This window comes from Elephas maximus, chromosome 17 (genome assembly GCF_024166365.1).
Source record: "Elephas maximus indicus isolate mEleMax1 chromosome 17, mEleMax1 primary haplotype, whole genome shotgun sequence".
In the NCBI taxonomy this organism is placed as follows: Eukaryota; Metazoa; Chordata; class Mammalia; order Proboscidea; family Elephantidae; genus Elephas; species Elephas maximus.
The window spans coordinates 54,562,847-54,586,642 of record NC_064835.1 but is presented as its reverse complement, the minus strand read 5'-3'; the positions used below and the strand labels follow the sequence as shown (position 1 = coordinate 54,586,642).

Sequence of the window (23,796 nt, the reverse complement as noted above, 5' to 3'; positions counted from 1 at the left end):
TCAGCTGAAGGTCTGGGGAGCATGGCCGCCGGGATTCCTCCAGTCTCAGTCAGACCATTAAGTTTGGTCTTGTTATGAGAATTTGGGGTCTGCATCCCACTGATCTCCTGCTCCCTCAGGGGTCCTCTGCTGAGCTCCCTGTCAGGGCAGTCATCGATTGTGGCCGGGCACCAACTAGTTCTTCTGGTCTCAGGATGATGTAGGTCTCTGGTTCATGTGGCCCTTTCTGTCTCTTGGGCTCTTAGTTGTCATGTGGGCTTGGTGTTCTTCATTTTCCTTTGCTCCAGGTGGGTTGAGACCAATTGCTGCATCTTAGATGGCTGCTTGTTAGCATTTAAGACCCCAGACGCCACATTTCGAAGTGGGATGCAGAATGATTTCATAATAGAATTATTTTGCCAATTGACTTAGAAGTCCCCGCAAACCATGTTCCCCAGACCCCCGCGCTTGCTCCGCTGACCTTTGAAGCATTCATTTTATCCCGGAAACTTCTTTGCTTTTGGTCCAGTCCAATTGAGCTGACCTTCCATGTATTGAGTGTTGTCTTTCCCTTCACCTAAAGCAGTTCTTATCTACTGATTAATCAATAAAAAACCCTCTCCCACCCTCCTTCCCTCCCCCCCTCGTAACCACAAAAGTATGTGTTCTTCTCAGGTTTACTATTTCTCAAGATCTTATAATAGTGGTCTTATACAATATTTGTCCTTTTGCCTCTGACTAATTTCGCTCAGCATAATGCCTTCCAGGTTCCTCCATGTTATGAAATGTTTCAGAGATTCGTCACTGTTCTTTATCGATGCGTAGTATTCCATTGTGTGAATATACCACAATTTATTTACCCATTCATCCGTTGATGGACACCTTGGTTGCTTCCAACTTTTTGCTATTGTAAACAGAGCTGCAATAAACATGGGTGTGCATATATCTGTTTGTATGAAGGCTCTTGTATCTCTAGGGTATATTCCTAGGAGTGGGATTTCTGGGTTGTATGGTAGTTCTATTTCTAACTGTTTAAGATAACGCCAGATAGATTTCCAAAGTGGTTGTACCATTTTACATTCCCACCAGCAGTGTATGAGAGTTCCAATCTCTCCGCAGCCTCTCCAACATTTATTATTTTGTGTTTTTTGGATTAATGCCAGCCTTGCTGGTGTGAGATGGAATCTCATCGTAGTTTTAATTTGCATTTCTCTAATGGCTAATGATCGAGAGCATTTTCTCATGTATCTGTTGGCTGCCTGAATATCTTCTTTAGTGAAATGTGTGTTCATATCCTTTGCCCACTTCTTGATTGGGTTGTTTGTCTTTTTGTGGTTGAGTTTTGACAGAATCATGTAGATTTTAGAGATCAGGCGCTGGTCGGAGATGTCATAGCTGAAAATTCTTTCCCAATCTGTAGGTGGTCTTTTTACTCTTTTGGTGAAGTCTTTAGATGAGCATAGGTGTTTGATTTTTAGGAGCTCCCAGTTATCGGGTTTCTCTTCATCATTTTTGGTAATGTTTTGTATTCTGTTTATACCTTGTATTAGGGCTCCTAGGGTTGTCCCAATTTTTTCTTCCATGATCTTTATCGTTTTAGTCTTTATGTTTAGGTCTTTGATCCACTTGGAGTTAGTTTTTGTGCATGGTGTGAGGTATGGGTCCTGTTTCATTTTTTTGCAAATGGATATCCAGTTATGCCAGCACCATTTGTTAAAAAGGCTATCTTTTCCCCAGTTAATTGACACTGGTCCTTTGTCAAATATCAGCTGCTCATACGTGGATGGATCTATGTCTGGGTTCTCAATTCTGTTCCATTGGTCTATGTGTCTGTTGTTGTACCAATACCAGGCTGTTTTGACTACTGTGGCTGTATAATAGTTTCTGAAGTCAGGTAAGGTGAGGCCTCCCACTTTCTTCTTCTTTTTCAGTAGTGCTTTGCTTATCCGGGGCTTCTTTCCGTTCCATATGAAATTGGTGATTTGTTTCTCTATCCCCTTAAAATATGACATTGGAATTTGGATCGGAAGTGCGTTAAATGTATAGATGGCTTTTGGTAGAATAGACATTTTTACTATGTTAAGTCTTCCTATCCATGAGCAAGGTATGTTTTTCCACTTAAGTATGTCCTTTTGAATTTCTTGTAGTAGAGCTTTGTAGTTTTCTTTGTATAGGTCTTTTACATCCTTGGTAAGATTTATTCCTAAGTATCTTATCTTCTTGGGGGCTATTGTGAATGGTATTGATTTGGTTATTTCCTCTTCGGTGTTCTTTTTGTTGATGTAGAGGAATCCAAGTGATTTTTGTATGTTTATTTTATAACCTGAGACTCTGCCAAACTCTTCTATTAGTTTCAGTAGTTTTCTGGAGGATTCCTTAGGGTTTTCTGTGTATATAATCATGTCATCTGCAAATAGTGATAACTTTACTTCTTCCTTGCCAATCCGGATACCTTTTATTTCTTTGTCTAGCCTGATTGCCCTGGCTAAGACTTCCAACACGATGTTGAATAAGAGCGGTGATAAAGGGCATCCTTGTCTGGTTCCCGTTCTCAAGGGAAATGCTTTCAGGTTCTCTCCATTTAGAGTGACATTGGCTGTTGGCTTTGCATAGATGCCCTTTATTATGTTGAGGAATTTTCCTTCAATTCCTATTTTGGTAAGAGTTTTTATCATGAATGGGTGTTGGACTTTGTCAAATGCCTTTTCTGCATCAATTGATAAGATCATGTGGTTTTTGTCTTTTGTTTTATTTATGTGATGGATTACATTAATGGTTTTTCTGATATTAAACCAGCCTTGCATACCTGGTATAAATCCCACTTGATCAGGGTGAATTATTTTTTTGATGTGTTGTTGGATTCTATTGGCTAGAATTTTGTTGAGGATTTTTGCATCAATGTTCATGAGGGATATAGGTCTATAATTTTCTTTTTTTGTAATGTCTTTACCTGGTTTTGGTATCAGGGAGATGGTGGCTTCATAGAATGAGTTGGGTAGTATTCCGTCATTTTCTATGCTTTGGAATACCTTTAGTAGTAGTGGTGTTAACTCTTCTCTGAAAATTTGGTAGAACTCTGCAGTGAAGCCGTCCGGGCCGGGACTTTTTTTTGTTGGGAGTTTTTTGATTACCGTTTCAATCTCTTTTTTTGTTATGGGTCTATTTAGTTGTTCTACTTCTGAATGTGTTAGTTTAGGTAGGTAGTGTTTTTCCAGGAATTCATCCATTTCTTCTAGGTTTTCAAATTTGTTAGAGTACAATTTTTCATAATAATCTGAAATGATTCTTTTAATTTCATTTGGTTCTGTTGTGATGTGGTCCTTCTCATTTCTTATTCGGGTTATTTGTTTCCTTTCCTGTATTTCTTTAGTCAGTCTAGCCAATGGTTTATCAATTTTGTTAATTTTTTCAAAGAACCAGCTTTTGGCTTTGTTAATTCTTTCAATTGTTTTTCTGTTCTCTAATTCATTTAGTTCAGCTCTAATTTTTATTATTTGTTTTCTTCTGGTGCCTGATGGATTCTTTTGTTGCTCACTTTCTATTTGTTCAAGTTGTAGGGACAGTTCTCTGATTTTGGCTCTTTCTTCTTTTTGTATGTGTGCATTTATTGATATAAATTGGCCTCTGAGCACTGCTTTTGCTGTGTCCCAGAGGTTTTGATAGGAAGTATTTTCATTCTCGTTGCTTTCTATGAATTTCCTTATTCCCTCCTTGATGTCTTCTATAACCCAGTCTTTTTTCAGGAGGGTATTGTTCATTTTCCAAGTATTTGATTTCTTTTCCCTCGTTTTTCTGTTATTGATCTCTAGTTTTATTGCCTTGTGATCTGAGAAGATGCTTTGTAATATTTCGATGTTTTGGACTCTGCAAAGGTTTGTTTTATGTCCTAATATGTGGTCTATTCTAGAGAATGTTCCATGTGCGCTGGAAAAAAAAGTATATTTTGCAGCAGTTGGGTGGAGAGTTCTGTATAAGTCAATGAGGTCAAGTTGGTTGATTGTTGTAATTAGATCTTCCGTGTCTCTGTTGAGCTTCTTGCTGGATGTCCTGTCCTTCTCCGAAAGTGGTGTGTTGAAGTCTCCTACTATAATTGTGGAGGTATCTATCTCGCTTTTCAGTTCTGTTAAAATTTGATTTATGTATCTTGCAGCCCTGTCATTGGGTGCATAAATATTTAATATGGTTATGTCTTCCTGATCAATTGTCCCTTTTATCATTATATAGTGTCCTTCTTTATCCTTTGTGGTGGATTTAAGTCTAAAGTCTATTTTGTCAGAAATTAATATTGCTACTCCTCTTCTTTTTTGCTTATTGTTTGCTTGATATACTTTTTTCCATCCTTTGAATTTTAGTTTATTTGAGTCTCTAAGTCTAAGGTGTGTCTCTTGTAGGCAGCATATAGATGGATCGTGTTTCTTTATCCAGTCTGTGACTCTCTGTCTCTTTATTGGTGCATTTAGTCCATTTACATTCAGGGTAATTATAGATAAGTAAGTTTTTAGTGCTGTCATTTTGATGCCTTTTTATGTGTGTTGTTGACAATTTCATTTTTCCACATACTTTTTTGTGCTGAGGCGTTTTTCTTAGTAAATTGTGAGATCCTCATTTTCATAGTGTTTGACTTTATGTTAGTTGAGTCGTTACGTTTTTCTTGGTTTTTGTCTTGAGTTATAGAGTTGTTATACCTTTTTGTGGTTACCTCATTATATACCCCTATTTTTCTAAGTAAAAACCTAACTTGTATTGTTCTATATCGCCTTGTATCACTCTCCATATGGCAGTTCAATGCCTCCTGTATTTAGTCCCTCTTTTTGATTATTGTGATCTTTTACCTATTGACTTCCATGATTCCCTGTTATGTGTATTTTTTTTTTTTAATTAATCTTAATTTGTTTGTTTTTGTGATTTCCCTATTTGAGTTGATATCAGGACGTTCTGTTTTGTGACCTTGTGTTGTGCTGATATCTGATATTATTGGTTCTCTGACCAAACAATATCCTTTAGTATTTCTTGTAGCTTTGGTTTGGTTTTTGCAAATTCTCTAAACTTGTCTTTGTCTGTAAATATCTTAATTTCGCCTTCATATTTCAGAGAGAGTTTTGCTGGATATATGATCCTTGGCTGGCAGTTTTTCTCCTTCAGTGTTCTGTATATGTCGTCCCATTCCCTTCTTGCCTGCATGGTTTCTGCTGAGTAGTCAGAACATATTCTTATTGATTCTCCCTTGAAGGAAACCTTTCTTTTCTCCCTGGCTGCTTTTAAAATTTTCTGTTTATCTTTGGTTTTGGTGAGTTTGATGATAATATGTCTTGGTGTTTTTCTTTTTGGATCAATCTTAAATGGGGTTCGATGAGCATCTTGGATAGATATCCTTTCGTCTTTCATGATGTCAGGGAAGTTTTCTGTCAGAAGTTCTTCAACTATTTTCTCTGTGTTTTCTGTCCCTCCTCCCTGTTCTGGGACTCCAATCACCTGCAGGTTATCCTTCTTGATAGAGTCCCACATAATTCTTAGGGTTTCTTCATTTTTTTTAATTCTTTTATCTGATTTTTTTTCAGCTATGTTGGTGTTAATTCCCTGGTCCTCCAGATGTCCCAGTCTGCATTCTAATTGCTCGAGTCTGCTCCTCTGACTTCCTATTACGTTGTCTAATTCTGTTATTTTATTGTTAATCTTTTGGATTTCTACATGTTGTCTCTCTATGGATTCTTGCAACTTATTAATTTTTCCAGTATGTTCTTGAATAATCTTTTTGAGTTCTTCAACAGTTTTATCAGTGTGTTCCTTGGCTTTTTCTGCAGATATCCTAATTTCATTTGTGATATCATTAAGCATTCTGTAAATTAGTTTTTTATATTCTGTATCTGATAATTCCAAAATTGTATCTTCATTTGGGAAAGATTTTGATTCTTTTGTTTGGGGGGTTGGAGAAGCTGTCCCGGTCTGCTTCTTTAAGTGGTTTGATATGGATTGTTGTCTCCGAGCCATCACTGGGAAACTAGTTTTTCCAGAAAATCCGCTGACTGGTACGCTGGCTCCAGGCTCTGGAAACAATCGCTGCTTCCCCGTATTAGTTCGTTCTCCGTCTCTAAATCTGTGTTTGTTGTTCAGGGTTCGTAGATTGTTATGTATGTGATCGATTCACTTGTTTTTCCGTGTCTTTGTTGTAAGAGGGATCCGAGGTAGCGTCTGCCTAGTCCGCCATCTTGGCTCCGCCCTCCAGGGAGTGTTTTTTGATCCATGAGGTAGGTTAGACCCATGTACTTATCTTTTGCCAATTAAGCATCACTTTCCCACACAGGTTCGGGAGGGTTGAGCAGACCGTCCACCACTCTGTCCCTCCCAATGTGGAAAACACGTCCCGAGTGCCACTGTTTTCCTCACCACACATGACAGCCAATCCGGCCTGCAGGGAGCTGGTTCCCGCTGAGTCAGGTCTGGGAACTCCTTGCTGCTTCTGAACCATCTCTCCCTCCCCCTGCTACTCAGCCTGATTCCTCCACTTTGTCTTTGATGTTCAGAGCGCCTAGATTGTCATATATAATCTATTCACTTGTTTTTTCATTTCTTTTTTATAAGAGGTACCACCAGAAGTATCTGACTACTCCACCATCCCGGCCCCGCCTCCTCAGCATTAAACTTTTTGTACATTTCCTTAGAATTATGTTGTTAAAGAATGTTTAAGGGATATAATCTCAGACCTCACACTGGACACAAAAAATACAAAATGGCAGACTTGTTAAACTGTAAGAAGCTAGATCTTATATTTCCTCTTTTCTAATTGAAAATGAAACCTCCACTCCTTCCTGGTTGGTTTCCACTGTGGGCAATAACTGGAGAGGGAGATTGGCATTGACTCTAATTTGAGGGAACTGGCTGTAAAATAGATTGTATCTTAACTGTAAATTAATTTAGAATTTCCAGTTGCATATTCTTTGTCCATGACATGACTTTTAAAGACTGATTGGATGATCTTTATTCATTCTATAATTTCCCTTAACTGTTTCCTTAATAAACACATGATCGAACAGATATGCACCCAAAGCTTTGACTCTGGTTGTGTTTAGAAACGTTTCTGCCTGATCAGATTGATTTTGTATTGGCTGCCACAATTACTCTTAAAAGACCTTTTCATGCATTATGTCTCAAATTTTGAAACAAAGGAAGCAATATTCTTTGTCAGTGGTTTTTAAAGTGTGGTCCCCAAATCAACAACATCAGCATTGTGGGGAACTTGATAGAAATGCAAATTCCTTCCCTCTCACCCCTACCCCAACCTGCTGAATCAGAAACCCATAAGAATAGCATCCAACAGTCTGTGTGATGCCTCAAGCTCTCTGAGTGATGCTCAAGTTTGAGAACCACAATTTTAATGGTAAAATATCTCCTTTAAGTACCATTTTAATATAATTATGCATATATTGAGATGTGCCAATTGAGGCTACACGATAACTGATGGATCATCGTATTTCAAGTGCCTGAGTGATGTAAAATCATAGAAATATGTATGTGTCTTCTCCACAGAAAATCACATCTTGGAGGATGTGAACAAGTGTGTGATAGCCCTCCAAGAGGGAGATGTGGACACCTTGGACCGGACAGCGGGGGCCATCAGAGGCCGGGCAGCCCGAGTCATCCACATCATCAATGCTGAGATGGAGAACTATGAAGCTGGGGTTTATACTGAGAAGGTGCTAGAAGCTACAAAATTGCTCTCTGAGACAGGTATGCATGGATATTAGATCTGGCCAAGATCTCAATATCAGGATTAATTTTCATATATGAATAAATTGGTTTTATTGATCTCCCTCGGTCTTTACGTTTGTAAATGATGCATGATCATGTAAGAGGTGAAGTACTAAGTATCCTCTCTTTAATTCTTTAGTTTGAATCTGAATATCTTCAGGAAAATAACAATAATGTTATTGCTTTGCATCCATATATTACCATATCATTTGGCATGGAGTGAATTCTGACTCATGTTGAGCCCATATGTGTCAGTAGAATTGTGCTCCATGTGTTCAATGGCTGATTTTTTGTAAGTAAATAGCCAGACCTTTCTTCTAAGGCACTTTTGGGTGGACTCAAACCTCCAACATTTCAGTTAGCAGCCCAGCATACTAACTGTTTGCATCACCAAGAGATTCCATTTATGTATTTCTTTATAGTTTTATTATACAATCTCACTGGCTCTCTTAAGGACTTTATGAAGTAGGCAGAGAAGGCACAGGCTAAAAGATTGTGGTGATGTGACTGGAACTAGGAATTTTGAATTTGAAAAACCACTTCTCTTCCTCCTGTTTGAGAGGATAGAAACATGAGGAAGGGCACTAGATGGCCAGCCAGGGGGAAGCATCAAGTCTTTAAAAAAAAAAAAAAAAAAATGCCATCCAGTCAATTCCGACTCATAGCGACCCTATAGTACAGAGAACTGTCCCATAGCATTTCCAGGGAGCAGCTGGTAGATTCAATCAGCCAACCTTACGATTGGCAGCCAAGCTCTTAACCACTGTGCCTTCAGGGCTCTATGCATATGAAAGGGTGCTGAAAAGGGTTAGACTTTCACTCTCTGCCCTGCCCCTCTAGGAAAGCCTTATGCACCCTCCTCCAGGGGTCCATGGCTCCCCATCTGAGAATCACTGCTGGACTAAGCAAGATACGGTAACTTATGAGAGCCTGTCATAGCTCTTAGGTGCATTGGGAAGGGGAAAAAAAATTAGAAAAAAGGCTTACTTCCACTGAGTAAGCAGAACAATCCACAGCTTTGAACATTTTTACCAAAGACTGGCCTATTTTTAGTAGTTTCTTCCTCTTGACTAGTTCTCCTGGTTTCAGACCCTTTCTTAAGTCCCTCATGCCTTGTGCATATGTGTATATGAGGTAAAATAAGAATGAGAGAAAGTTCAGGGGAAGAGAGAAGACTAAATAATATGGAGAGAATTTAGCTCTGTATTTTACGGATTTATGAATAGGTAATAAATACAGTCATTTGTATGCAGAGAACGATCTCTCTCCTCAAATCCCATGAGTTCTCACTCTGGTCTGCACATGGACTTTGGACCCCCTAGGCATTTTAAAAATAGATGTGTCTCTGAAAGGTCAGATATAGCCGTGTTCCAAGTTCTGCATGGTACGACTTGTTAGTGGAAATGTAGTTCCTTCTACAGGTAAAGGGTATTTACAAAGAATTCTGTAGATATTTGTTAGCCTGAATAGCAAAGAAAACCAACAGATAACATAGATATCAATCGCTCTCTTTGAGATATAAGCAGAAACGGGATAGTGTATAATTAGATAATCAAAAGCATATCTAGGGATCGTCGGTTTTCTTGAAATTCTCATAGACTTAGCAATAATAATAATGATAAAAATAAATAAAATATACCCACATTTTAATTAGCTGAAATTCAGCAGTTTTCTTCCAAATAGGCTTGCCCTTTGCATTCAGGAGAACAATGCAAAACAGGCCTTACGATATCTCTTTCCTTACTTGGGTGAATTAGAAACAGGCTTTTAAATCTTTAATTCAAACACTGTATGTATGTATACATATATATGTATGTATATATATGTGTGTGTATGTGTGTGTGTGTATATATATATTTTAACCTTAAGGAGACCCTGGCACATTTCTCTCAGTTCCATTAGCTGTATTCTGCAACAAAGCCTTAGCTCACGTGGCATATCTGACTAACAGCTCTCCCTTGAATAGAGGATACTTGGTACAGAGTATCAGAGAAGGGTGAAGGGCATGCCTGGGAAAAAAGATGCTGGGGACAAGAGTCTCAATCAGCTCATGGCTGGTCCTGACTGGTTGGAACAATAATTGTGGCAGATGAAAGATGCTGAGTATTTTTTCAATTTCCATATGATTTTGTACCCAAAATAAATTCAAACATTGTTCAAGAGACACTTTTGAGTACTTTCATATTGTATCTTGGGCTGCTTTAATGAACAGAAGGATTGGTGACTATTGGATCAAAATCCACTTAAAGACAAGAATAGTGTGCTAAGATGATTGAAATATTTTTTAATAATTTTCACCAAATACTTGAAATGTAAATAATTTTCTGGTCGATTTTTTTGCTTAAAAAAAAAAATTAGCAAAACAGAACAATCCATCCTAGATTGCTGTTGTTAATACAGATTTTACTGTTACTTGTTCATTGTCAGACATTTTAAAATTCTTACGTCAGCTCTTCCTTACAGTGATTGAACACTCTGAGGAGTTATCCTGATGTCCACATGCAATTCCTAGTTGAATAGAGAAGATCAGCAACACATTTAGATTCTATCTAACTAGGAATGTAAAAAGGTAGAAGATATTGAAACAGATAGTTTATATACAACTATGCTAGGAAATATTAAGAGTATGTGTCAAGGAAAAATGTACGTTAGTGGACTAAGAACTAGATTATACAAGGGTACATGAATTCTTTTGCTTTTGTCACCAACTGTTTTTCTTAAATAAGAACAATATTTTTCTGTATGAATGGCAGAGAATTACCAAGAAAAAGAAAGCAAAAACTTTGACTATTAACTTGCGGATTATTAATTAGAATAACTGGGGAATGTCCTTGTATGACTAGACACGTGGAGTTTGAGGTACACCATAGGATCAAATCTGTGATTATGGTTGTGCTGAGTTTTGTTAGTTTTGCATATTTTCTAAAATGAGTTAGTTCTTTTCTCAGTAACGGGTTGTGCTACGGAGATATATGTCCTCAAATAAAAACTCTTATGCATATCACTGATGGCCAAATTTCTACCTTTGGGCCAACATTGTGATTCTGATAAAAATATCGTTAGAGCTATAATGAATCTTTTGCTTTTCCTTATAAGCTTATCAAATTTTGTATCTAAGTTGTGATATTCAAGACTCTAAGCAGAATTTCTTAATCTTTGCCCTATTGACATTTTGGTCTGGATAGTTCTTCCTTGGGCCAGGGTGAGAGGCTAGGGTATAATTATCTGGTGTGTTACAGAAAGTGTAGGAGCATCCCTGACCTCTACCCACTAGACACCCATGGCACTCCCTCCCCCAGCCCTAAGTTGTAACAACCAAACATGTCTCTAGACATTGCCAAATATCTCTTGATGGCTGGTAGTGTGGTACAGAAAAACTCCTTTTGGGGATCACTGTCCTAAGGTGAAGAAATATCCCCAAATAGGAACAAATTAGAACAAGGCAAAATGGAGCCTGTATACGTAGGGTATGGTGAAGGGAGTGGAATGGGGGTAGACTGCATAAAATAATTTTAAGAAGGGTAGAATACTCAAGAAGATTAACTAGCCCAGAAGTTGCTGCTGAAGTTGTTTGCAAACACAGGCTAGCCCCTATTTAGACATGTAAATGACTACAGGAATGGGTCTTTGTAGGGAGACTCCTACTTTATCACCTGGATGTCTTCTATGAGTGTTTACAGAATCAAGAGATATCCAAAGAGTGACAAACCTGGTTGTGGTTTATTTCGCATGAATTATGTCACATCCTCAGTAAAGACAGTGTTTTGCTCAAGAGTGCTTTTTGTTTTGGTATGACTGGTGAGTCTAATTTAAGAAAATAATTTTGAAGAGTATTCCAAAAAAATTAAAAAAAAAAGCCCATTGCCGTTGTGTCAATTCTGACTCATAGCAACCCTATGGGACAGAGTAGAAATGCTCCATAGGGTTTCCAAGGAGTGCCTGGTGGATTTGAACTGCGGACCTTTTTTTGGCTAGCAGCCATAGCTTTTAAATGCTTTACCACCAGAGTTTCCTTGAAGAGTATTAGTATGCTAAAATTCCAGGGCAGCAATATTTTTTTTATTATGAAAAAATTTACCTATTATTTTTTTTATGAAACTAATCTAGGATGATGAAAACACAATAAACTGAACCTACAACAGACCATTAAATACTTACATAGCATATTTGATGGGTTCTTCAATAAAACCTGAATTATAACAAATTGCCAACAGCTTGGAAGTGAGTGCACGCTTGACCAGGCCCATCTTCAGAGATCTCATTTAGAAAGTCGTGTTCCTGCAGGAGGCTGAGGGGAATGAAAGTACGTTCAGTGATATCATATTTAGAAACACATAGAGTAGCTTATTCTTCACTGAACAGATTATATTGAAATGTCATTCTTGGAAATTCGATAGCCAGTGCAAGCTTGTGGTGATGTGAGCATGATCGGATTGAGAGAGCTTTGCAACTTTTGACGCTGCAAGCAGCTCCTTCTTCAGAAGGGACAATAGATCAGAAAAGAAGGAGACATAGAAGAAGTAAAGTATTTTAAGGAGGTTTCTATTATTTCTATTATCGAGCATTCCATATGTGGGAATTGGGATTCCATTATTTTGGAGCACACTTGGGCCAAACAGATGGTATAATTCTTACTTACATGCTTCAGCAACCTGAAGTTTCATAAGAACAAAAAGGTATTTTTATATCATTCAGTATATTTTCTGTAGAAAATGTAAAAGAATCAGCAAATATAAAGCATCAAAATAGGAAAGAATATTGAGGGGTATAGTTGAAGCACTACAATGTAGAAAAAAAGTCATCTTCCAGAAAATTCAAACCAAACCCATTGCTACTGAGTCGATTCCATAACTCCTTAATTGCTGCCAACTAACTGTGACCTTAAACAAATTAGTTAATGTCTTAGGGCCTTAGTTTTCTCATCTATTGCCCAGTGTTTTGTCTTCTGAGGTTGGTTAATATTATTGATTTGGAAAACGTGTGTCACTGTTCCCTGGCTTCTTGGTGGTTGCACTCAACATGGGTGATTATTGCCCATGAATCCTCTGTATAGACCCTCGGCTCCATCTGGACAGGTGTCTTCATTATTCTCCAAGGAAAACCCATCCATGTGCTCCCACTCTTCCTCCTATAATGTTCTCCATTTCTTCCTTCTCCCCTATATCTGGTTATTGAACTTAACCTTTAAGATATAGCTCAAGTTTCAGTTGGAGACAACAAGGAACTTTCAGTATATCTAAATGTCTGTGCTCAAAATTAGATTGTCAGCTCCTAGAGGACAGAGTCTTTATATAATATAAAGTGTCCGGGGCCTAGAAGGATGCTACCACATAATTAGCATTTAATATATTTGTATTTACTAAATGAATAAAAAAAGGTAGGGCCTGGCCCTCCCCATCTACCACCCTCCAGTAGAAATACGTCCACAGGCAGCCCTCATGCCCTCATCTCAAGATTCTAGGATAAATAGATTTCTTGTGTCAAAATAAAACAATCTGATTGGTAATCTTGGGTATGCTTCTTCACTTGAACTGATTTCTGTTACCATTGGGATTGAGTTTTGTGACTGGACAGGTCTGGGTAACTTGCCTGTTCCTATGGCTGGACAAGAGGGTGGATGTAGCTAAGATCTCTATCAGAAGAAGGTGGCAGATACAACTTACTGGCCAGACAAAAAATGTTAGGTAGCATAGATAGAAAAGATAATCACAGTCAGTCACTTCTCCATAACTGACCTTAAAATTAGATTATGAAAGCAATGACTTTCAAACAGATGCTGTAATGATCAAGATTGTTCAGCCTAGACATTCTGCTATATTTTAAATATGTTTTAATATAATCCTTATTATTGGTTAAAATACTTTATTTCACTTTTAAAGGTCAAAATGATGAGGATATGGAGGAAAGGTCTTATCAGTGGTGGTGTGGCTCTCATGGTGGTGCAAAGTCAGAAGTGTGGGAAGAATGAGAAGGAAATCCCCATCTACTTAATAGCTTCTAAATATGCCATGTATAAGTTGTCTCAATGTCTTTTCTACATGACTGAAACCTATGTAATCCAGGTATTATAAAGGTCTGCCTGTAAGTTTTTAGTATCTATATTTACTTATTTAATCTTGAAAGCAAGCACAAGGTTTCTAGCTCAGAGAAGAGACTTCCTGTAATTTACTACAATGACCACACCAGGTCCTCATACCCCATTCTCTCTCTCAGGGCTATGTGATGAGGGTAGATGGACTCTACATACAGAGGAGGTTCATACTGCAGGAGAGGAACCACAAACTTATGGATCTGAGAACTTACATAGAAATTGGTGTTCAGCTTCCCCCTTTTGCCCCTCCACCCCAAGATGGAGAGAGAAACCTTAGCTCTTTAATGTAAAGAAATCCTCTCTAGGAAAAGTCTCCATGTTGTTACAATACTTTGCAATGTAAGTTAATAGCTCTTGATCTTATCCACCATTGAAATGTAAACACAAAGCTCTGGGGAGATAAGCCTATAAATCTCTCTGCAGAGTATTTCATTTTCTTAGTGTTGCTGTTGAGTCATCCTTTGACCCAGGTTGCCAATAATATTTGCTCAGAAAGCCCTATCCATGCAGAAACAAGAAACCATTTTGGGTGGACTGGCTTCTTTCTGAAATATGCATCCCTCTAAAATTCAGACATACTCAGCTCTCTTTGCATGAGGGACTGAAGAACTGCCCAAGAAAGCATGTCCTAAGAAGATAAAGAAAGACACATATTTAATGTGGAAGTGGAGATGGGCTGGGGTAGACATAACCAACCACCAAACCAAACCCAGTGCCATCGAGTTGATTCCGACTCATAGCGACCCTATAGGACATAGTAGAACTGCCCCAAAGAGTTTCCAAGGAGCTCCTGGTGGATTCAAACTGCCAACCCTTTGGTTAGCAGCCATAGCACTTAACCACTATGCCACCAGGGTTTCTGGGTAGACATAGAAGACTCCTAATCACGATACCTCTTGGCACTATAAATTTGGACCGACATAGGAAAATAAGTAGCTCTTTTCTAGTGCCCACTTGTCAAAGTGAAGCCAAAAGGAAGTGCATGTTTCTCTAGTTGTATGATATCAGAATCCTGGGAGCTTTAAAGGACATGGAACTGCTTTGTCACTTCATGGCACCAGGGACCAGTATCCATGGTAGTGGCAGTAGAATACTGGAGGGGCTTGCATATATTGTCTAGCAAGGCCAGTGCTTATGTCCACTGGAACTGGTGGCCAGGCTATATCAACCATGGACAACTGAGGCAGTGGTAAGACCCCCTCACCTAGATTCTCTAACATCATCAGTAATAGGTGTTGAGGCCAGAGGGGGGAAGAATATGCTGATGGTCATTTGTTTGGGAACACATGTGGTACATTGTTGGAATACTCCAGAAATAATTTTGATTAAGAGATATGGGAAACTCCTTGTAGCTGAAGGACCTGAAATAACATCTGGGCATAAGAATTGGAGAAGTTCTGTTTAGTCTGAGTTCATTTAAAAAAAAAAAAAAGGATAAAACAAAACAAACAAACAAAAAACAGTTGCTGTCAATTCAATTCCAAGTCATGACAACCCCATGTGTATCAGAGTAGAACTTTGCTCTCTAGGGTTTTCAATTACTGAGTTTTTGGCAGTGAATTGCCAAGCCTTTCTTCTAAGATGCCTCAGGTTGGAATTGAACTGCCAACCTTTTGGTTAGCACCCAAGCATGTTAACCATTAGCACTACCCAGGGACTTTTATTCTGGGCCAGTGATCACAAAATGACCTCTACTCCCTGCTTGCCTTTCTAAATGTCATCTATCTTCCTCAGGCCTAGCCGGTTTCTTCCTTGTCACTGAAGTTCTCTCCATAATCACACCAGTCAATCACATTTCTCATCTCCCATAACTTTTTATTTTTTGAACTATCAATTTGTTGAGCATTTATTGATTTTATTTTTGTTGTTAAGAATATACACAGTGGAGCATATAGCAATTCAACAGTTTTTACATGTACAATTCAATGACATCGATTACATTTTTGGGGTTGTACGGTCATTCTCACCCTCTTTTTTTCTAGTTGCTCTTCCCCTATTGACATAAACTCACTGCCACCTAAGGCTGCTATCTAATCTTTCAAGTTACTGTTGCCAATATGACACCATATAGATAGTTCTTAAAAAAAGCGTAATGCTCAAGGCTGACATTCTTTACTAGTGAAACTAAACTATTATTTGATTTTAAGAAGACTTCAGAAGGTATTTTTGGTTCAAGGTTTAAAGATTATCTTAGGACAATAGTTTCAGGGGTTCATCCAGCCTCCACAGCTCCAGAAAAATCTGGATTCCATGAAAATTTGTAATTCTGCTCTGCATTTTCCCACTTTTGATCAGAATTGTTCTATAGAATCTTTGATCAAAATGTTCAGTAATAGTAGCCGAGTACCATCCAGTTCTTCTAGTCTCATGGCAAAAGGTGCAGTTGTTTATGGAGGCAATTAACCACACATTCTATTTCCTACTCCTATTCCTGACTCTCCTTCCTCCTCTGTTGCTCTGGGTGAATAAGAGACCAATCGTACTTTGGGTGACCACTTGCAAGCTTTTAAGACCCAAGGCACTATGCAATGAACTAGGAGGTAAAACAGAAGCACTAAACATGTTATTAGGACAATTAACTGAAATATGCCATGAAACCATGACCCTAAACTTCCAAACCAAAGAACAAAATCCCATGAGGTATTTGGTTGTGTGTAAGCAGCCTCAGTAGGTACTTTTTTTTTTTTTTGTCATTTGTTGTAAATGTATCTAAGTCTGGATTCTCTAGAGGAGTAAAACCAGTGAAACAAAACCAGAAATTTACTTCAAGAAAATGGCTCATGCAATGGGGGGCTGGCAAGTCCAAAATCTGTGGGTCAGTCAGTAGGATGGTAACCTCCCTGGGCTCACATGGTTACAGGGGCTGATAAACCCAAAAACTGCCTGTCAGGCAACAGACTGGAGGCCTTTGCTGGCTTATGTCCCAATAACTAGAGGTCAGACGCAAGATCAAGAGAAGGAGAGTTTTGCCAGAACATTCATTGATATCATGTATGCAGGCCAGACTCCCAAGGAAATTCTTCTTCCAACTGATTGGCTACTCATATCAGATCACAAAATGGGAGGAGATTATATAGTGTCTCCCAAACTACTTCGAATTGTAGCCTAGCCAAGTTGACACATAACATTAACCATTACAGTCCACCCCTTGTCGATGTGACATCTGTACATGCCTCCTTAAACCATACATAATCTCTAAATAAAGACAATTACAGAGTCATACTTTCACCTAACATGGCACAACTAACACGCATACAACTGAAAACATGCTAGCCCTATTTACAGTTTATATTTTATAATGAATGATGATATAAAGGAGAGAATAAAAAAGATATTTACTATATATGCATTTCTACATACACACACATATAACAAAATAAGGAAGAAATACTCATAACAAGTACCACTCTTGTTTCTGCAACTGATATTTAAAACTACATTCTTCTACCATCCATTCTGCATTCCCTTTGCCCTTAGAAAGCAACTTAACTGGTCATGGTCCTTGCCTGGTGGAGTCATCGAAACCTTCATTCCTAAAGGGTCTGGGCCATTAGTACTCATGTCAGAATTAGGTTGCTGTAGTTTTCCATTGACTTTAATCACAGGGCATGGTAGTCCTAAAAGATGCCCTAAGGGATCTGCTATATTCCAGACACACTCTTCTTCATCTCCATATGTAACATCAATTCACACCAACCAATATGGTAACTACATTCTTTGCCTGTTAATCCAGAGGCTTGAGGAGCACAAAGTGACCAGGTGGCATTCTTAACTTTGAATTCAATGGAATCAGTGTTGTGTCTCCATGCGGGAGCATTCCTCTCTTTGGAACTAAGACCTCTAAACACACAGAGCATAAGGTTGCCGGGACAGGAAGCAAAAATTTTGGAAAAGGGTTACTAGGGGTAATAGTGGGTGGTGCCACTCCCAACGTCTTGATTCCTGGGCCTATGAACGTTGGCTATGGAAAAAACAGCACTGTATGTTGGACACTGATTTAGAGCATATACAGCCTCCTGGAGAACATTACCCTAGCCCTGCAAGGTATTGCCACTTAGCTGGCCCTATAATTGTGTCTTTAGAAGGACATTCCTTTGTTCTATCAAGCCAGCTGCTTCAGCATGATAAAACATGGTAAGACCAATGAATTCCATGAGCATGGGTTCATTGCCACATTTCACTTGCTGTGAAATGAGCTCCTTGATCCAAGGCAATCCTGTGTGGCATACATACCATGACGGTGGATAAGGCATTCTGTAAGTCCACAGATGGTAGTTTTAGCAGAAGCATTGCATGCAGGAAAGGCAAATCCATATCCAGAGTAAGTGTCTCACCCAGTAAGGACAAAATGCTGCCTTTTCCATGAAGAACGTGGTCTAGTGTAATCAAACTGCCACCAGGTTGCTGGCTGATCACCCTGAAGAATGTTGCCATATCAGGGACTCAGTATTAGTCTCTGCTGCTGGCAGACTGGGCACTCAGTAGTGGCTGTAGCCAAGTTGACCTTGGCAAGTAGAAGTGCATGTTGCTGAGCCCAGGCATAACCTACATGCCTACTACCATGGCCACTTTGTTCATGAACCCCTTGGGCAGTGACAGGAGTAGGTAGGGAAAGAGGCTGACTGATATCCATAGAACATGTCACACTATTCACTGGATTGTTAAAATCCTTCTTTGCTGAGGTGAGCATTCACATGAGGTGCAAATATCTTCACTTCTTTGGCCCATTCAGTGAGGTCTATCCACATACCTCTTCCCTACACCCCATTGTTACCAGTTTTCCAATCATGTTTCTTTAAGTCCTGATCATCCAGCCGAACCATTTGTTACAGCCCATGAATCAGTATACAATTACACATCTGGCCATTTCTCCTTCCAAGAAAAATGAACAACCAGGTGCACTGCTTGAAGTTCTGCCCACTGGGAGGATTTCCCTTCGCCAGTGACCTTCAAAGAGGTCCCAGAAAAGGGCTGCAGTGCTGCTGCTGTCCACTTTTAAGTGGTGCCTGCATATCACACAGAACCATCTGTAAATCAGGCAGGAGTTTCCTGTTCCTCAGTCAACTGGTCATAAGGAACTCCCCATGATGTCGTAGGTACAGACTGGGAGAGGAAAGGTAAAGTGACAGGAGTGGGGACAATGGGGATTTGGGCCACTTCCTCATGCAACTTACTTGTGCCTTCAGGTCCTGCTCAAGACCAATCTGGTATATACCACTTCCGTTTAATGGTGGAGTGCTGCTGTACACATCCAACTTTATAGCTCTGTGGGTCCAACAACACCTGGTTCATGATGGGCAGCTCAAGCTGTGTCATGTATTGAATTAAATCCCCGCAAAAATGTGTGTATCAATCGGGCTGGTCCGTGATTCCTGGCGTTGTGTGATTTTCCTATATGTTGTAAATCCTGCATCTATGATGTTAATGAGGGAGACTGGAAGGCAGTTGTGTTAATGAAGCAGGACTCAATCTACAAGACTGGATTGTGTCTTGAGGCAATTTTTTGAAATATAAAAGAGAGAAGCTAGCAGAGAGACAGGGGGACCTCATACTACCAAGAAAATAGTGCTGGGAGAAGACCCCGTCCTTTGGACTCAGGATCTCTACACGTAGAAGCTCCTAGTCCAGGGGAAGATTGATGAGACAGTCAAAAGAGAGATAAAACCTTTCCCTGGAGCTGATGCCCTGATTTGGACTTTTAGCCTACTTTACTGTGGAGAAATAAATTTTTCTTTGTTAACGCATCCACTTGTGGTATTTCTGTTATAGCTACACTAGATAACTAAGACAGGCTGCAAGGTGATTTGGTGGCCCATGATTAAGTGTTTGGTCTCTACTGAGGCCCAGTAACAAGTCAAAAGTTGTTTCTGAAAAGGAGAGTAGCTATCTGCAGAGTATGGCAGGGCTTTTCTCCAAAATCCTAAGGGTCTGTGCTGTGATTCATCAATAGGGGCCTGCCAAAGTCTCCACACTGGATCTCTATTTGCCACCTACACTTCAAGCACCACTGGATCAGCTGGATCATATGACCCAGGTGGAAGAGTAGCTTGCATAGCAGCCTGAACCTGTTGCAGAGCCTTCTCTTGTTCTGGGCCCTACTCAAAATTAGCAGCTTTTCAAGTCACTTGATAAATAGGCCAGAGTAGAACACCCAAATGACATATTGCCTTCAAAGTCCAAAGAGACCCACCGGGCATTTTGCCTCCTTTTTACTTGCAGGAGGAGCCAGATGCCATGATTTCGCTTCACCTTTGAAGGAATATCTTGACATGCCCCACACCGCTGTACTCCTAGAAATTTCACTGAGGTGGAAGGAGCCTAAAATTTTGTCAGTTTAATTTCCCACCATCTAGCACACAAATGCCTTACCAGTAGGTCTAGAGTCATTGATACTTCCTCTTTACTAGGCCCTGTCTGCATAATGTCATCAATGTAGTGGATTGGTGTGATACTTTGTGGAAGAGAAAGGCGATCGAGTTTCCCACAGACTAAATCACGGCATGGGTGTAGAGATGATATAACTTGAGGCAGGATACTGAAGGTGTCTTGCTGGCCTTACCAGCTGAAGGAAAACTGCCTCTGGTGGTCTTTGGAAACCAGAATTGAGAAAAAGGCATTGGCCAGCTCAGTAGCTGCATACCAGGTACCAGGAGATGCATTAATTTGTTCAAGCAATGAAACCATATCTGAAAAAGCAGCTGAATTTGGAGTCACCACCTGGTTAAGTTTATGATGATCCACTGTCATCCTGCAAGATCCATCTGTTTTTTGCACAGGCCAAATAAGCAAGTTGAATGAGGATGTGGTGGAAATCATTACCCCTGCATTCTTCAAGTCCTTAGTGGTGGTGGTAATCTGCAGTCCCTTCAGGAATTAGCCAAAGCCATAAGTCCATGCATGTCCAACTATTCTGATTACTCCTTTGATGTCCATTACTATAGCAATGCCCACCTTTTCTTTGATGATGAAGTACCACCACTTTGCTCATTACCATCCTGGGATCCAGTTGCCTCCACTATACTTAGGTGTCTGTCGTGAACTGAATTGTGTCCCCAAAAAATATCTGTCAACTTGCCTAGGCCATGATTCCTAGTATTATGTGTTTGTCCTTCCTTTTGTGATTGATTTTCCTATATGTTGTAAATCCTATCACTATGATGTAATGAGATGGATTAGTGGCAGTTATATTGATGAGATCTACAAGATTAGATAGTGTCTTAAGCCAATCTCTTTTGAGATATAAAAGAGAGATGTGAGCAGAGAGACAAGGGGACCTCATACCACCAAGAAAGTAGCACCAGGAGCAGAGTGTGTCCTTTGGATCCGGAGTCCCTGTGTGGAGAAAATCCTAATCCAGGGGAACGTTGATGACAAAGACCTTCCTCCAGAACCGACAGAGAAAGAAAGCCTTCCACTGGAGATGATGCCCTGAATTTGAACTTCTAGACTACTAGACCGTGAGAGAATAAACTTCTGTTTGTTAAAGCCATCCACTTGTGGTACTCCTGTTATAGCAGCACTAGATGACTAGAGAGTGTCTTAATTCAGTTAGGACAGTTCCCATTTAAAATCTAACCTACATAAAATAGGTTACAGCATTCTTCAAGGATACTGGAGCTTCCTTCACAAATTTATTCCTCATCACTCTGGTGAAAGGTATGTCCTCTGAGAACTCCCTGGGTGGGTCTGTGGATCCAACATGATAAATCCATTCTAACATGCCAATTTCCGTAAGTCTTTGGACACTTTCTTCTACAGTATACCAAGGCAGTTCTGGCATTTCAACTTGATTTAATGTAGGCCACCTCTTAGTCCACAATTCAGTCAATCAACCAAATAAACTATTAGATCCTTTTCTCACCTCTCCAGCTGAAACACTGAATGAAGAATCTATGCTTAGTGGACCTATATCAATAAACTCAGACTGATCCAACTTTATGTTCCTTGCATCATTATTCTATACCCTTAGTAGCCATTCTCATACATAGTCCTTAGGTTTCTGTTTGTACATATTAGAAAAATGAAGCAGTTATTATGGAGTGTAATTTATTCCCTCGTGGGTTGCACTTTGTACTTCACCTCTTGAGGCTCACTGATACTTAAGTCAAGTTATAGGTCTAGAAGCAAAAATGGGTGGTGGGATGTGTTCTGGGGACATTCAACATTGTCTTGTAAGGCATGTGCCTCAGGCAATACACCAGGAGCTGCCCCAGATGATATCTCAGACAAAGACTCTTCAGACACAGGTGGGCTAATCTCATCAGATGGGGGTAAGAGAGTTTGTTCTGTTGGCAGGAGTGATTCATCAGAATTTAGCTTCCAGATTATCTGCCCATATTGGTTTTTTCTTTTTTTATATCACCATCCACAGTTTCAGGATCCCACTTCTTCCCAATCAATACACTCACTTTGACTTCAGTACCATTCAAGGTTGGAAATTCAACAGATGTTGCAATTCAGCCACTCTTAGGATAAGACTGGGTTTTGTTTTCAGCAGTATCAGCTCTGTTACTACAAGAAATAAGGCTTTCTTTCAGGGCACAAATACCATGTTGAGGTTCTTTTTGTGGCACCTGAGCTGAAACTTTGAAGCATTGAGCTCATCCTTTTCTTTTTCTGCTTTGCCTAGCCAAAGTAGGACCAACAAACCGACCTCCTTATACTTCTCAGTTTGACAAAAAAATGCTGAAAGGTATCTAATACACAATCACCTTGAGCTTTGTCTCTCTCAAATATTTGATCCAATGATAGTGATATTTTGTGCATTCCTACTGCCACCTCATGCCATGAATTAGCAGTTCCCTTTTAACTACTGGAAATAAAGTCATTAGTGCCTTTAAGCCTAGCCTGACATAAGAACCAATTCAGGAAACTCATCCTTAAGATTTTTTTCCTGTAGAATCACTCTCAGTACCAAACGTCTTTGTCTGAGTTCTCTAGAGGAGCAAAATCAGTAAAGTGAATATAGATATATACAGAGAAATTTACATCAAGAAAATGTCTCACACAATTGTGAGGGAATGGCCCGTGCAGTTGTAGGGACTGGCAAGTCCCCTATCTGTGGGCCAGATGACAGGCTGACGACCTCTGCTCACCCGTGAGTTTGCAGGGGTTGACGAACCCGAAACCCGCAGGTAAGGTGACAGGCTGGAGGCCTCTTCTGGCTTACATTCCAAGAACTGCAGGTCAGATGCAGGGTCGAGAGACAGAAGGAGAGATGAGAAAGCTTTGCCAGAACACCTGTGTATATCATGGATACAGGGCACACTCCCAAGGAAACTCCTCTTCCAACTAATTGGCTGCTTACATCAGATTACAAAATGGGAGGTGATTACTTAGTGTCACCAAACTACTGAGAATCATAGCGTAGCCAAATTGACACATAATAACCATCACGATATCTATCACACAACTTTTGCCAGTTCAAATTTTTACAGGTATACAATTTATTGACGGTAATTGCATTAATCAGCAGTGCAACCCTACCCTTAATCCAAGTGATTTTTCCATCACCTTAAAGCAAAACTCAGTGCTCCATAAGTAATAACTCCCTTTTCCCCTTTCCTCATGACTCTGGTAATCACTAATAAACTTGGAACTACATAAAAATTAGAAACTTTTGTTCATCAAAAGACTTTACCAAAAAAGTGAAAAGGTAAGCTACTGACTGGGAGAGTATCTTTGGAAATGATATTTAATAAGATTATTTAATAAGAATCTAATACGCAATATATGTATATAAAATTTCTACAACTTAACAACAAAAAGATGAATAACCTAATCAAAAATATGGGCAAAGGACTTTTCACCTAAGAGGACATTCAAATGGCCACCAAGTGCATGAAAAGATGCTCACCATCATTGTCATTAGCCATCGGAGAGATGCAAATCAAAACCACAGTGAGATACCATTTCGCTCCCACTAGGATGTCTCCTTAGAAACTCTATGGGGCAGTTCTACTCCGTCCTATAAGATGCCT

General features: G+C 39.5%; 1 protein-coding gene across 1 annotated transcript in view; it reads left to right on the top strand.

The window, feature by feature from the left end:
* The window catches only part of CTNNA2 (catenin alpha 2), a 1,322,153-nt gene that overhangs the window by 1,191,033 nt on the left and 107,324 nt on the right, over positions 1-23,796 (top strand). The window contains exon 12 of the mRNA XM_049856958.1: positions 7,504-7,704. Coding sequence (XP_049712915.1) covers positions 7,504-7,704 — 201 coding nt within the window. The remainder of the gene's footprint in view (positions 1-7,503; positions 7,705-23,796) is intronic.